The sequence below is a fragment of the Gavialis gangeticus genome, unplaced genomic scaffold (genome assembly GCF_001723915.1).
Source record: "Gavialis gangeticus isolate Ggan-Ray unplaced genomic scaffold, GavGan_comp1, whole genome shotgun sequence".
Lineage (NCBI taxonomy): Eukaryota > Metazoa > Chordata > Crocodylia > Gavialidae > Gavialis > Gavialis gangeticus.
Window position 1 is genome coordinate 43,485,465 of NW_017728995.1, and position 13,241 is coordinate 43,498,705.

Consider the following 13,241-nt stretch of genomic DNA (forward strand, 5'->3'; position numbering starts at 1 on the left):
GGAAACCTCAGTGCCCCAGCGGACCAGGGCCCGCGGACGGAGCGGTTGGACATTTTTGGGGTAAGCGGGACCCCGGGGCAGGGGTCCACACACCAGACCGGAGGCCAGGGCGAGGGTGTAGGGGTGGAGGAGCCTCTGGACACCAGCATCTGGGGCCAAGCCGGACAGCGACGAAGGTCTCATCACCGGACGGTACGCGCTGTACCAACTGAACAGCATATCAGATAACATCAAGTTGTGGCAGGCGAGGCAGGAGCGTACGCCCATCCGGGTGGGGTGAGCCTTCACTGTGAGTGGGGGGGTGGCCGTAGTCCCTTCCCCAAGGACCTGGGAAGGAAGGGACACAGCCTAAGAGAATCCACTTACACCAGTACTCAACATTTTTCTATAACATGCACTTCTAGAATTACAAAACAGAAGAGTATGATATTTTCTTGCAGTATTTGTGAAATTGTATATTCAGGACTATATCATGCTGTCTATGCTCCAGCTGTTTCAAAATTACAATTTTCCTCTAGCAAGACATGTCAACATTCAAAATCATGTTCCGCTTTTAAGTCTCAACCAAAAAAAGTCAAAATATCAATAATTTTAAAACAAAATTTAAAAAAAAGTTGTAAATCAGCTATGTTATAATGCTGAAAGATTTTGGGTTTTTTTTAAATGAAATTATCCAATATTTTTCATTTTGATTTCAGTCCAGAAAAAAAAAAGAAATAAGAAAACATTTAGCAGATATGTTAACAATTATACTTTTTGAGAAGGCTTTTCCAGTCAAAATAGGACTTTCATCTGCTGATAACTCTCCCAACAGGGAAAGCCAATACAGTAGACCCCATCAATATCTACTCCTCTTCTGCTACTGGTTTGGTAAGAAGGTCCAAAATACAGAGTGTAATTCCATTTCTGAGGGCTTGGTGTGGCAGCTATTATATTCTCTTTTAACTACAATGCTTTTGAAGGAATAGGGGGATATAAAGCTAATCGTTGATTTAATTAAATCTGTGCTTTTTGGGTAAGTACATGTGACGGGAATAGAGCAGGGCAAGAGGAAAGCCCCAAGAAAGCCAAATGAGGGACATTTACCCCAGGTGCAGCAGGAAGATTGGCCAGAGCAGGAAACACACTGTCATGTTTCCACAGTGTGTGTTCCCTGTGGATTGGCAGAAGGAGCACATGGAAAGGTATTTCTGCCAGAGAGTGGCAGTCAAGAGAGGACTGTGACTGGTGGACTGAAGTGATGCTGGAAGTCTCCCTTGATGACAGTGGCCAGTTGCCAGCAGTGGAAAAAGAAAGCGGATCCTCTAGGCACAGTGGTTGGAGGACCACTGACAAGCTTCTGGACATGCTGTGCCAAGAATCACTCAAAGATGGCCAGATGAGGATTAAAGCGGTGGAGCCACTGAGAATCCATCTGTGAGTTTTCAGGGGTAAAGCCCTGTTGCTTCTTTTATGTTCTTTTCTTTTCTGTTGTTTTTGGGGATCATCCTCCCCTCCTCTGGTGCCAGGTAAAGCAGCTTGAGGGAGAGGTCCCCTCATGGAAGGTGCTCAGAGGTTCTGACCCTGAGGAACTAAGTCAGGGGAAAAACCCAGCAGAAAGGTTTTTCATTTTTGTTTGATGGGCCAAGTCATCCTTAACAGGGCTGACCTGAAATGATTGACCCAGGAACCTGTGATGCATTGACTTCAAGTGTCTTGGATTATCTATTTAATTATTTGATTAGAATTCTGAAAGGACTAAGCTGAGCTAGTTAACCCAGGAACTGGAGATGCCTTAGTTTATTTTTATTACACACTTGATTATTTGATTGGGTCTTTCAGGGACTGACCTGGATTGATTAACCCAGGAATCCAGGAGGAATTTATTTAAGGTCATTGGTCTGGTGGACTATAGATGGACTGATCTCAGTTGATGGACCTACAAACCAAGGATTGGTTTGATTTAAAATGGCCTCAGGGGGCCTGAGTGAATGGATTTAAGTGTCTTGGTATTTATTGGGTCCACCAGCACTTAGCTGCCAGTGGCATCAGGGTGATACAAAGTTTGGACCCTGATGTGTGGCATCCAGAAAGTGGTAAGGGTCACGTGTGAGGGGAGGTGGAGCCCCACAAAGAAACCCCTCCAAGAGGACCCACCAGTATCCCCGCCAACCCACACATCCAGCTGCCAATAGTTAAAGAACATCAAGATGTGGCAGGTGAGAAAAGAACATCAGAGATTGGTGGTGGCAGTACTGTCTGGTGCCCCAACAGTGTAGTCTGGTAAGACATCAAGTAGGCATGGGCCACAGCCATACAGCACCTATTTCCGACAGTATAGACAGTCAAAAAGCCCAAAGCTGAATCAATTCAGTTTTCGCAGGTGAATCTAAGCTGTGTAGACTGAACCAATAAGCAAGTGAACAGCCATTCACTTTTGATTCCAGAAATGCAGCCACATGCCTGCAGTGGCCCAGGGCAGAAGCTGGGGGAAGGAGAGGCTAGAGCACCCCACCCTGCTTGTCTGGGGCAGACAACTTGGGCCAAGGCTAGCCTGCCTACTCTGCAAGGGCAGTTTGCAGGGGAGGTGCAAAGCATGCTGGGATGCTGGGGGACTGTGAGTTAACTTGAATCTGGAGGGGATCTGGGACAGAAATTCAGTTACCTGATTTAACCTAAATCAGTTAAGCCTGATACAACCATCCGGGTTTATCTTAAACCAGTTTTGGCCATTTTGAAAGTGGTTTATGTGCACTGAACTTGTTGTGTTACAAATTTGAACTGGTTTTCAATCATTTATTCTGGTTTATGTCATTTCTGTCCCTAACCTTTAAAGTACAAATTGAAAATTCAGTAAAGCTCAAGTTACAAAACAATGTGTGAACTAGCAATAACATTATCTTCTGGTAAAAAAAAAAAAAATTATAGGTCAAGTCAGAAAAAAAATGAGCAACTTCTTTAGAAAAGAGGGAAGATGCAATTAACAAGCAAAATTAAATAAATTCAGAGTGTTAGTCTTACCAAATGGCAGCTTGAGCCACGATGGGGCCTAACTCTGTCCCACTTTCAGGTCCCAAATTGCAGTAGCATAGGCTGAGAGTTATAAGTTTTCTGTTGCCCTTTAAGCCAGAAACAAGTCCATTGATTCCTTTATCTCCAAACCTATAAAAGAGGTCCTTATATGTATGTGTTGACCACTGCCCCCTCCAGAGCACTTTTTCAAATCCTCAAGCATGTATTCAGAGATTATTTATAAGAAATCATCATTCGGACAGAAGACCTCAGCAACCATCACCCTCCCTCCTGTTGCATAAGGGGTCGTCTGTTTATTTGTTTAATCTGAGGAGCTGGCTAAACAGTACCTCACCTCTGTCAGTAAATACCTTTTTCATCTTCATCTGACCAGGAGGCTGTGCTTTTTACTCTCAAATACAGAACAAGCAGTGGTGCTTATTTTCATTACCTGAAGATTAGGTTACTACGGTGAACCATATCTGTGGCTGACTGCAAGGTCTTATAAAAGGCTCGCTTAATTAATATATCAGGGTAGCTATTAGAGCAAATCAGAAAATGAGTCTGTATTACACTTAGGACTTGGCTGAGAGACTGTACCTCTCTTCATCATACTGTAACAGTTGCGTTAGAAAAAAAAGCTGCAGATAGTCCTCAAGTTAAAACTGGAGGCTCATTATAAAAGCTTTGATTGTGGGATCTCCTACCAGCATAGATTAAGTTGAGGCTCAATACACTGAAGTATTGAAGCAGGAGCTGTCTCTGTGCCAGTTTTCTTTCAGCAACAGTGTCTGCCTACTAACTCAAGAGCATTCTTCCTGCAGAAATCATCCCATATAAGAGAATGCTATAAATAAAGACTTCTAGGAGACAGTTTCTGCTTTTCTTAATATTTTTGCCTCCTCAATATTCCAGAGAGACACATTCAACATGCTTCACTAGAAAGAGAGACCACTTGCATTCCAATTATTTTGTTACAAAACCAAAAACATTTTTTTGTGTAATTCAGTTTTTAGTAACATTAGTGAATTAGTAATGGCGAACTCTATCTGGGATTCAGGTGAGAAGCAGAAATGTTAGAAAATCAGAAAGTGGGAGTGTCTACATGTGCATTAATGCGCAGTTGCTACTGTGCATTAAGGTTAGTACTTTTAATATGAGGTAGTAAATACGCTAGTGTGCGGTAACACTGTCTTGTGGTCTTTTCGTGACACTTAATGTACAGTAGACTAATTCTACTGTTCATTAGCACATTAGCATGGCTTTTACCATGATGCACCAATACATAGTAGAATTAGCCTACTGCACATTAAGTGTCTCCTGTAGATGTGCCCACTGAGGATGGAAATTTACCCATGAATGAATTTTCATTATGACGAATGAGGAATGTATAAATCATGGGATTGGAAGGCACCTCAAGGGTCATCTCATCCAACTTCCTGCATGGATGTTGCTCCTAAATCATCCCTATGCCAATCCAAACTCTTTAAAACCTCCAATGAAGGAAATTGCACAACTTTCCTGGGCAGTTTATTCCACTGCCTCACTGCTCTAGGCAGTGAGGAAGATCTTCCTGATAGCAACTGGTAGTCTTAATCTGCTTTGCTGCAGTTTGAAACCATTGCTTTGCATCCTGCCCTCTGCAGCAAGAGAGAAGGCAGCCTTTCAGATATTTGAAGACCGTTTTTGTGTCTGCCCTTAATTACCTGTTTTCCAAGCTAAGCATGCCTGGTTCTCTCAACTGTTCCTTGTATGACTTGCCTTCCAACCCCTTTATCATTTTTTGTCACCCACCTGAATGGGAACCAGTGTTTGTGGGTGAGGCTACATTTATATCAGAATTGCTTTACCTTTCAGGGAACTCTGAACATAACAAGCACTGTTCAAACTCACACTTGCTTGCTTACTGGTATGAATGCAAAGCTCCTTTTTACTTACTTAGTATAATCCAGTACAAGAGAGCTCAAGTTGCTGACAGGCAAAGCTGCTCCAAGTCGTTCCACAGACCATGCATCTATTACAGTATGTATGATTTCTAGGCTACAGAAAGGGTAGGTGGTACGTCCATCCAGCTCCAAAAGCAGTGCCTGGTAATACAAAGTATGAATAAAAAGCAAGGCTTATTACATAAAATCACACACTTTAACAGGTGCAGTGTGTCCGGCTTCTTTGTTGGATGTTTTTTAACATTTTTAAACCTAATGTTTGTGTGCTACTAGTTTGTGTTGTGAAAGGTTCCAGACTGACAATCCTGGAGACAGAAATATATCAAACACGGACATTGTGAACAGTAACAGAACAGGTTTCTCATCATGAGTCACTGTTTAGCCTAGTGGGACTGCCCCACTGAGTTAATTCATCCATGCACTTGAATCTGTTAGCTTTTCTGCAAAGATGAACCCTGAGTTTATGGTGATGGTTTTCATGTTGTGGATGCTTGTCCACTGAAAACTGTGTTTAGATCTCAAAACAATAAATAGCTGAATCATTTTGAGTATATTCAGTCTAAATGTCTTTGTTAGATATTTGAATGTATTAGCTGAATGTGCATATGAGAATCTAAACTTCTGTTTGTTAAATATGGGCATATATAAGGATGCTCTAAAGTTGCTTAGTCTGTCAATGTTGCTTTAAATTTCTACTCCTTATATTATTGTTCATATTTTCATTTTACTTACAAGGTTTGCAATATCTTGATTGCTTAGCTGTATTCCCCAGATACAAAGTTCCTTTCCCAACATATAACGTTCATCTCTAATTGTCCTTAGTAAGGGAGTGAGGGAGACCAGCTGCACATCTCCTCTTGAGTTCTCAGAGCTTGTAAGCACAAACTAGAAAACAAAATAATTATATTTTGGTGTCAGAGTAAGCAAATATGCTGAAACATGCTATATATTGAAGGTGATCTATTAATGCTGAAGTCAAAGGCCCTTAATGTAGTTCTATATGAGAACTGTGCAGAAAATGTTAAATCAGGGGCATCAGACATAGTTTGCATGCCAGGAGTTGCATCCAGGCCATGGAACTGCTGCATCCACCTGCTGGACTACTAGGGGGTCACCAGAACTTGAGGGTGTAGCTGGGAGGGGCCAGGGAGTGGTCTGTTAGCAACTCCAGGGCCCTTTGGCCCTAGCAGACTTGGTGATCAATGGCAGGAAGGTAAGCGAGGTCTGACACAGCCCTAACTACCCTTTGGCCATTTTGCACATTGCCACCATGGCAGTCTCCAGCTCTTCAGCCGCCACCACTGTGTGCTCCATGCTGGGCAACATGAGTCAGCAACAGCAGTTCCAGTTCTCACATGGGGCACACAGCAGGAGATGGAGCTGCCAGTGCCACATGCACCAGGCAGAAGCTGTGGTCTTCATCTAACCTGGGGCAGCATGTGAGTTTGACACCCCTGTCTTAAATAACTATGGTAAAAGGGACACACTGCACATTGTACACTTTGAAAGTGGATTTTTTCCACCTTCTGGTTTTGTGTTTTGCATATCCAGACCTGCTCTTACTCATTGGTCTTGTTCACTGTACAAAAACAGGTGTTTTTTATATGGCTGCAGCTCAAGCCTTGGCACCAGAAATAGAAGCTATAGAATAACTGTAGGAAGTGTAGGCATTTCTACTACTGCATCTTCTAACGTTGCAGCCTGGAAGGAATTATTTTACTGCCTAGAGTATTCTATGTCCCATGGAAATACAAAGAAAAAATCTGAAATTTTTTGAGCTTTAATGTTCCTTTGGCTCCAATGAACTTCTGTTGTGGGAGATCACCAAGGTAATTCATATTAGAAAATAGCACAGCATATAGCAGTGCCCGCAGTGGAACACTGGAATCATCCTTCTTGTGTTTATATAGATCAGACAGGCATCTAACAGCTTTTATTGTAGCATTTGCAAGTCTCCTTCACATTGTAGTTAAAATGTTTAGAACTTGAATGCCTAAGTTGGATGCTTGAATTAAATTTGTGTTTAAGTAACCATAAATTAGGATTCAAATTGGGAGCAGTAAGTCCTCAGGCAGTTATATGTACTATTATGGGAAACTATGAATTAAATACTCTTGGCAATTGAAAAAAAAATAGGCCACTTTTGTCGAGATACCCAGAGACAATCCCAGCAGGGTGCAGTGCCCAGGGCAAAGTAGCCTGCGTGGGCTCCCCCCCAGCACACATATGTCATGGAGTGAAAGCCCTGGTACACTGGATGAGGTGGGATGGGTGCTGGCCAGAAGAGGCTAAGAGCCGTCCAACCTGCCTGGCAGGTGGATGGGCTAAACTGCAGCCACGGCCTCTCCACCTGGCTTTGCAGGGCTCCCCGAAAGCGTGGGGCCTGGGGCAGTTGCCCTGATTCACCCCCCGCAGGGATGGCCCTGGAGATACCCGATATTAGGTTCCCAATTTTGGAGTCCTGATTTACGTTTAACAGGTGATTCAAAACCTATGTAAAAATACACACAACCCTTTCACTATAAAATACAGTGCAAGTCAGTTGAATTTAGTTATTTTTGGGTTTAAAATTCCCTACCCACGAACATCCATAGCTCTGAGCATTCTTGATACAGAACTTTAAAAGCACAAAAGAAAGTAGTTATACAGTGAAAGCTGTAGTAGTTCCTGCTCAGCTTATCTCAGATCGATATGCAGAATATGTATTCACCTTAGTAAGAACTATTTCATTCCCTAGGCATCTTTTTAAACTCTGTTTGATTGTGACACTGACAGAGCTTTGGGAAAGGGCACAATGCCTTTCATAGGTTTTCATAAACGTTTTAAGAATGGAGATGTCTGGAAGTGAACTGGCTTTTGTTTTCATTTTCTTTTTCTTCTTTTCTTGCATGACTTGAAGTTTTTTGTTGCCTTTTGTTGCTTACCCTGAAACACAAAATCCAAGCTTATTTTTATTAAAAACAAAACTGCTATTGAAATGTTAGTGTTATGATAATGCAAAGAACAGTTATGTAAGAGCATATGTATCTTGGCTCATCCTGAGTTATTGCTGCACTTATATACTGGTGTATCGACAAAACAAACACTATTGGAACATTTAAGTACAGCATAACGTCAATTTTTCTGCCAAAAGAAATAGTTTAGAAATCATATAAAAATGCAAGCAATGCTTGTTAGCATAGGTCTATGCCAATACCACTCCTAAAGTACTGCATTACCAGTGCTGTTTCACCAGTAGGACATACTCCTACATAACAGCCAGTACTAATAATACAGTTGTGGTTACAGCAGGGACAACAATAGGGGGCAGAGAATGGGGCAGCAACACTGGAAGACAGTCAGGATTATGGGGCCTGCGCTGGACAGCTGTGACAATACTAACACTAGGAGCTGTCAGGGCAGTGCTGAGCTGCAGGATGCAGATGCTGAGAGGGCTTTGTTTATAATAATTTCTGAAATGAATGTGCAGCTTTCTAGCAGCAAAGCCTAACACAGAGGCCCATAGACTAACAATCATGAACACTGGAAAACATTTTTACTGTAGTCTCAAAGTCTTGTTCTCACAGTGAACGGTGTGAGGGTCTTAATGCCTCAGAAGTATGGAAACCTGGAGTGAAGAAATCAGAGCTGTGCACCCCCCCCCACACACCGGTAGATAATGATAAAGCAAAATCCTCATTATTTTCACTATAATGCAAAGTTCATACTGGATTTGGCATAATGTTACTAAAGCCAAGTGGAATTTAGAAGGGAAGGACATTATATAATTTAGACATTAACTGTATGAGCATCACAGGTTTTACAATGTATTACCCATGTTTATAGCAACCAAGACAATCCAAGATTTAATTTAGGATGGAGAAGGAATTTTGTAAAGGTTTTTCATTCCTAGACAGAATCTTTTAAATATCTAAGGCAGTGATTCTTAACCTTTCTAGACTCAAGGTCCCCCTCAGAAAATGCCAACTCTTAGCTTTCACTCATTTCTTAAGTGCAGAAAAATAACAGAGTAAGGCTTCTGTTGCAAAGAACTGAGAAAGACCATGACAGTCAGCATGGCTTTGACTCTGAAGATTCCTATTTGAAATCTCTGGGATTACCTTGTGAATTGTGTGCAGGTGTCACCACACCTAACAGTGTTAATGGTGCATGGCTCCCTGCACCACTCTTAAAAGGATATGATAATACTGAGTGAGAATCGCCAATCTACGGCAAAGCACTGTAGCAAGCCAACTGTTGCTGTTGGTGATTCAATCCCACAAAGGCCTGAGTGTATTCTGCATGTTGCCAAATCTTAACACCCCTTGTAGTCCACCCGTGATGCGTCTGCTTTCTCCTCTTCTTCCTGTACACACAGAGGTGTAACAACAGAGCCAGGTGCCCAGGAAAGTGGCAACACACAGGAGTAGCAGTAACTTCTGGCTGCTGCTATGCTGCCAGGGTGACTGTGTGGCTGTGGTGGCAGCAGTTTTTTCCACTTTTTCCCTCTCCCAAGTTGGTGCCTGGGCAGCTGCCATGGTCATCCCCCTTTCCCTCCCTCCCAGTTATGATACTGTGTACACACCTGTCCTTTTGAAGCAGAGTCCAATCCTAAACCCCAGATTGATTTGCCAGTTCAGAATATACACCTGAAGTTTAATTTCACACCTGGATCCTTGACTACTATGAGGCTGCTATAAGAAAAAACATTTTCCGTAGTTGGTGACATTAAACTAACTTGATATTCCTTACCATCTACCTCAAAAAACCCAGTAGAATAGACTTGATGTTAGAAATCTCTTCTATTCAGTTAAATCAGCTTATCATAAAGCACATTTATCATAAATGGTTCTAAGACTGGTGGCCTATGAAGTGGAACTGGTAGTCTGTTTATGGTAGAGTTTCCTTTGTGCTTGCTATTGTGTTACCGTGTGACACTAATCAGCACCTGTGCTAGGAGCATGAAGGAATATCTCCCCTGAAAAAAAGCTAACCTGAGTTTACTATTTTATGAGTCATCTATAAAGAAAAGACAGTCTGGGTTTTAATTAATGCCAGCAGCTTGAATTTGAAACTGGGGATGCTAGAGACTAAAGTCAAGCTGCTGAACCCAAGCTACTGTCTTCTCTGCTATTTTAACTCCTTGGTTAACCAACCTAAGAAACATGTTTTCTCTCTTGCACTGGAGACACATGCTTTGCTGTTTTCTTACTGTTTAATGTCCCATACAGGTTCTTGAGAGCTGCAGCCGCAGAACTAGTGTAGAGGTATGAGGGTCTCTGTCTTGATGCTTTTGGCCTCACACAGGTCTCTGGGATTTTCCTGGTTCCAGGGTAGTTGTACAGGCTGTAAACTGGGAAGTGAAGCCTGCTGGTTAGAGTGAGAAATTCTATGGTGGTATCTTTATAAAGTGGCCTTTTCCTGAGCCCTCCCTTTGGTCACTGGATTTAACCACAGAAAGGAGTTGTCTGGGCCTAAAATATTTTTCTCTCTGACTACAGCTACGGATGGAGTGCCCTGCACAGCTTCCGTAGTGCAGTTGCTGCCCTGGACCACGGGGTTCTTAATTCAAGTTTCAGGTCGATGGGGCTGCGTGGCCTGGTGAGTTGAGCAGGCGCCATTCCTTGTGTGCTGTGGCTTTACTAATCACACCAGAGGATATTATTTTTCACGGAGGTTTTAAAAATGTTCTTGGGTAGAGAAGTAACAATGTGGCTGGACACCCAGGGCAGTAGACTTCTGGTCACCACTGTTGTTGGTACGATTGCGCAGCTGTGTTTTCCCTTCCCCCCACCCTGCCCCTTCCCCCGCCCCCCCCCAAAAAAATCAGCATCCGAGAAAGCTGCCCCAGTTCCTCCACTCTAGTTAATGCCACTGCTTTTCAGATTATATGCTATATTCTTCTCTTCAGGTTGCTTAGTAATTGATATAAAGAGCTTATCTGGATTTATATTTCCTTTTATTTCTACTCTAAAATACTTCTAAAGCTATTTAGGATAATCCACAAAACCAGCAAAGTCTTCATTCTCACTTACAGTAGTGTAAATCAACACGTTCTGTTTCAGTTAGCAGAAAGGGTACGTGCACAATACAAACCTGTCACACCACTTCAGAGCTCAGCTCATCCCCACATGCATGGCATGGCATACGCACAATGCCCCCAAAACTTTTATTAAACACATTAGAGGCAGGCAAGTCAGTGGTTAATTCAATAGCTTTTAAAGTACCATTTCTTATCCCTGGCTTGGTGTGAGAAAGTAAAGGTAATACCAATAGAAACGACAGAAACTAGCTAAAGGAGAGGATCAAATACATGTTTCCTTGGCCTGAACATTTAGAGGCAGGAACAGAAGATTTAAGAGAGCTCACCTTGATTGATTTCCCCCCACGAGGCTGGTAGAACATGGATTTCCCCTACCCTCTTTCATCTCCCTTGCAGTATGTGTTATGGCAGCAATGGTGCTGACACAGCAGCTGCTGTCTACAATTGTAGAAGGAAAGAGCGGAGTTATGCTAATACTTACCTCCTTTGTAAATCACTTGGCAGATCTTTGGAGAAAAGGTGCCATATCAGTGCCTTGCTTGGATGTTGTTGTAGTTCATGGCTGATTCTTACCAGTGTAGATTCATTCCACTTTGCTGAGAGCCTCTGCAGGCTCCTTGGCAGCTGCAGTCAGCATTTCTCTGTCTCCTAGCAACCAAGTCACAGGATTCGGAAGAAGAACGCTGACCCTTTGGTGTTTAAATGGCTGGACTCCCACCCCTCAGCCTCCCATTTAGATCGTAACCTCTCAGTGCAGTAGTTGCATATTGGTTGAGAGAAAACACCAAGTTAACTCTCTGGCTTGATTTGAGCCCCTCACTAACATGCATGTGCCCCTGCAATATCCTTTCCTCACCGTCTGCTCCTGTCCATTGCCGAAATTCTCCTCAAAATGCCAAACTGGAGTGAACTTGAAGATTTCAAGACCAATCAGAACTAAAACCTTCTGCAGAGTTTTTTTAAATTGACTTGGGTAAGTAGTTTTTTTCATTTTTATTTTTTTAAAAAACCTTTAAAGTGTCTTGAGTTCAAGTCTGTCTATAAATTTGGGGATGGTTAGTTTGTCTCTTCTCACTTCCTAACATCAGAAAAGTGGCCAGACTGAGGTGGTCCATTGAAAGAAGAGGGGAGGGGAGTGGGGGAGGGACAGCTTTGAATAATACTCAGTTGTGTGGCTTTAATAGCAGAAAAGTTTTTACCTAGACTGCAGTACCTGTTAATCAGGTACTGCTCGCATTTCATATACAGCTAAAATAATCCGTGGTAAGAGAATACAGATCAAAGGTCTGCATTTCAATTAATACAAGTTTTTTTCTCCAGTTTACACTGTTCTACCTGGTCATATTAATCAGATGTTTTACAAAAATGTATGAATTACAAGTGCTTATAGTTAGCAGTCTTCAGAGCTCATTTATCTGCTGTTATGAACTCAGTGCCATTTAAAAAAATCCAAAGTAAACATTTTTTACAAAAGGGAACCACAAGATTTCTATTAAAGAATGTTGTGTCCTTTTATTGTGAAAACATTAAACTAGACTTGACATTAAATCATCACTTGATCACTGTAAAATGACACTTTTGAAGCAGTAAGAATGTTGTTCAGACATAAACACTTGCAAGACTGAATTTAGACAGATTTTGAAATGACGATTTGGAAATATGGGTGCGTTTATTCTTTAGTAAATATGTTCATTAAATACATTGTTCCACACAGCTCAAATGTCTGGATTTGTAAAACGGCACTGAGAAAGATGATAATACACTGTTGGCATTTTGGGAAGAGGTATGTTTGTTATGTTATTCAGTTCCTTGGGACTAAGACCTCTGATAACATATGGCACAGAAAAGCTGTGGCTGTGATCAGCTAGTCTGACTTCCTTTATAAATGCAGATCACAGGATTTTCCAGTATTAGTTCTTTAAACTAGCACCATGGTCTTCAAGGAAACACCCAATCTTGACTTAGAAATTTCAGTGATTGAAGCGTCAATCATAACTTGGGGTAAATTGCACCAGTTAATTCCAGGCCCTGTTTCTGGCCTGCATATTTGTCTAGTGTTTTTGCCAGCCAGTGGACTGTGTTATATCAGAGGTCTATTCTCCACATAGTTACAACTGTTTAAGTCAACCCTTTAACCATTTTGCTAGTAAGCTAAACACCCAGGGTGTTGAGGGAGCTAGCTGGGGTTATTGCAGAGCCCTTGCCACAGCTTTCCGAGCGCTCGTGGTGCTCGGGCCAGGTGCCAGATGACTGGAAGATAGCTAATGTGGTCCCCATCTGCA

General features: G+C 42.2%; 1 protein-coding gene and 1 long non-coding RNA gene across 7 annotated transcripts in view; one reads left to right on the forward strand and one right to left on the reverse strand.

Annotated features, from left to right (window-relative positions):
- Positions 1-11,577, reverse strand: part of LOC109288156 — a 32,219-nt gene extending 20,642 nt beyond the window's left edge. For 2 of the 5 annotated variants that reach the window (XM_019503583.1, XM_019503582.1), the window contains exons 1-5: positions 11,441-11,577; positions 7,648-7,862; positions 5,670-5,822; positions 4,930-5,078; positions 3,001-3,141 (exon numbers count right to left, since the gene is read on the reverse strand). In XM_019503583.1, the coding sequence (XP_019359128.1) occupies positions 3,001-3,141; positions 4,930-5,078; positions 5,670-5,822; positions 7,648-7,827 (623 nt within the window). In that variant the 5' untranslated portion in view covers positions 7,828-7,862; positions 11,441-11,577. The remainder of the gene's footprint in view (positions 1-3,000; positions 3,142-4,929; positions 5,079-5,669; positions 5,823-7,647; positions 7,863-11,440) is intronic. The other 3 variants (XM_019503586.1, XM_019503585.1, XM_019503584.1) reach the window with 3 other exon arrangements.
- A 263-nt stretch (positions 11,578-11,840) lies between these two features.
- LOC109288157 overlaps positions 11,841-13,241 on the forward strand; it is a 9,873-nt gene continuing 8,472 nt past the window's right edge. For both annotated transcript variants that reach the window (XR_002095075.1, XR_002095076.1), the window contains exons 1-2: positions 11,841-11,932; positions 12,674-12,742. This is a non-coding gene — a long non-coding RNA (uncharacterized LOC109288157). The remainder of the gene's footprint in view (positions 11,933-12,673; positions 12,743-13,241) is intronic.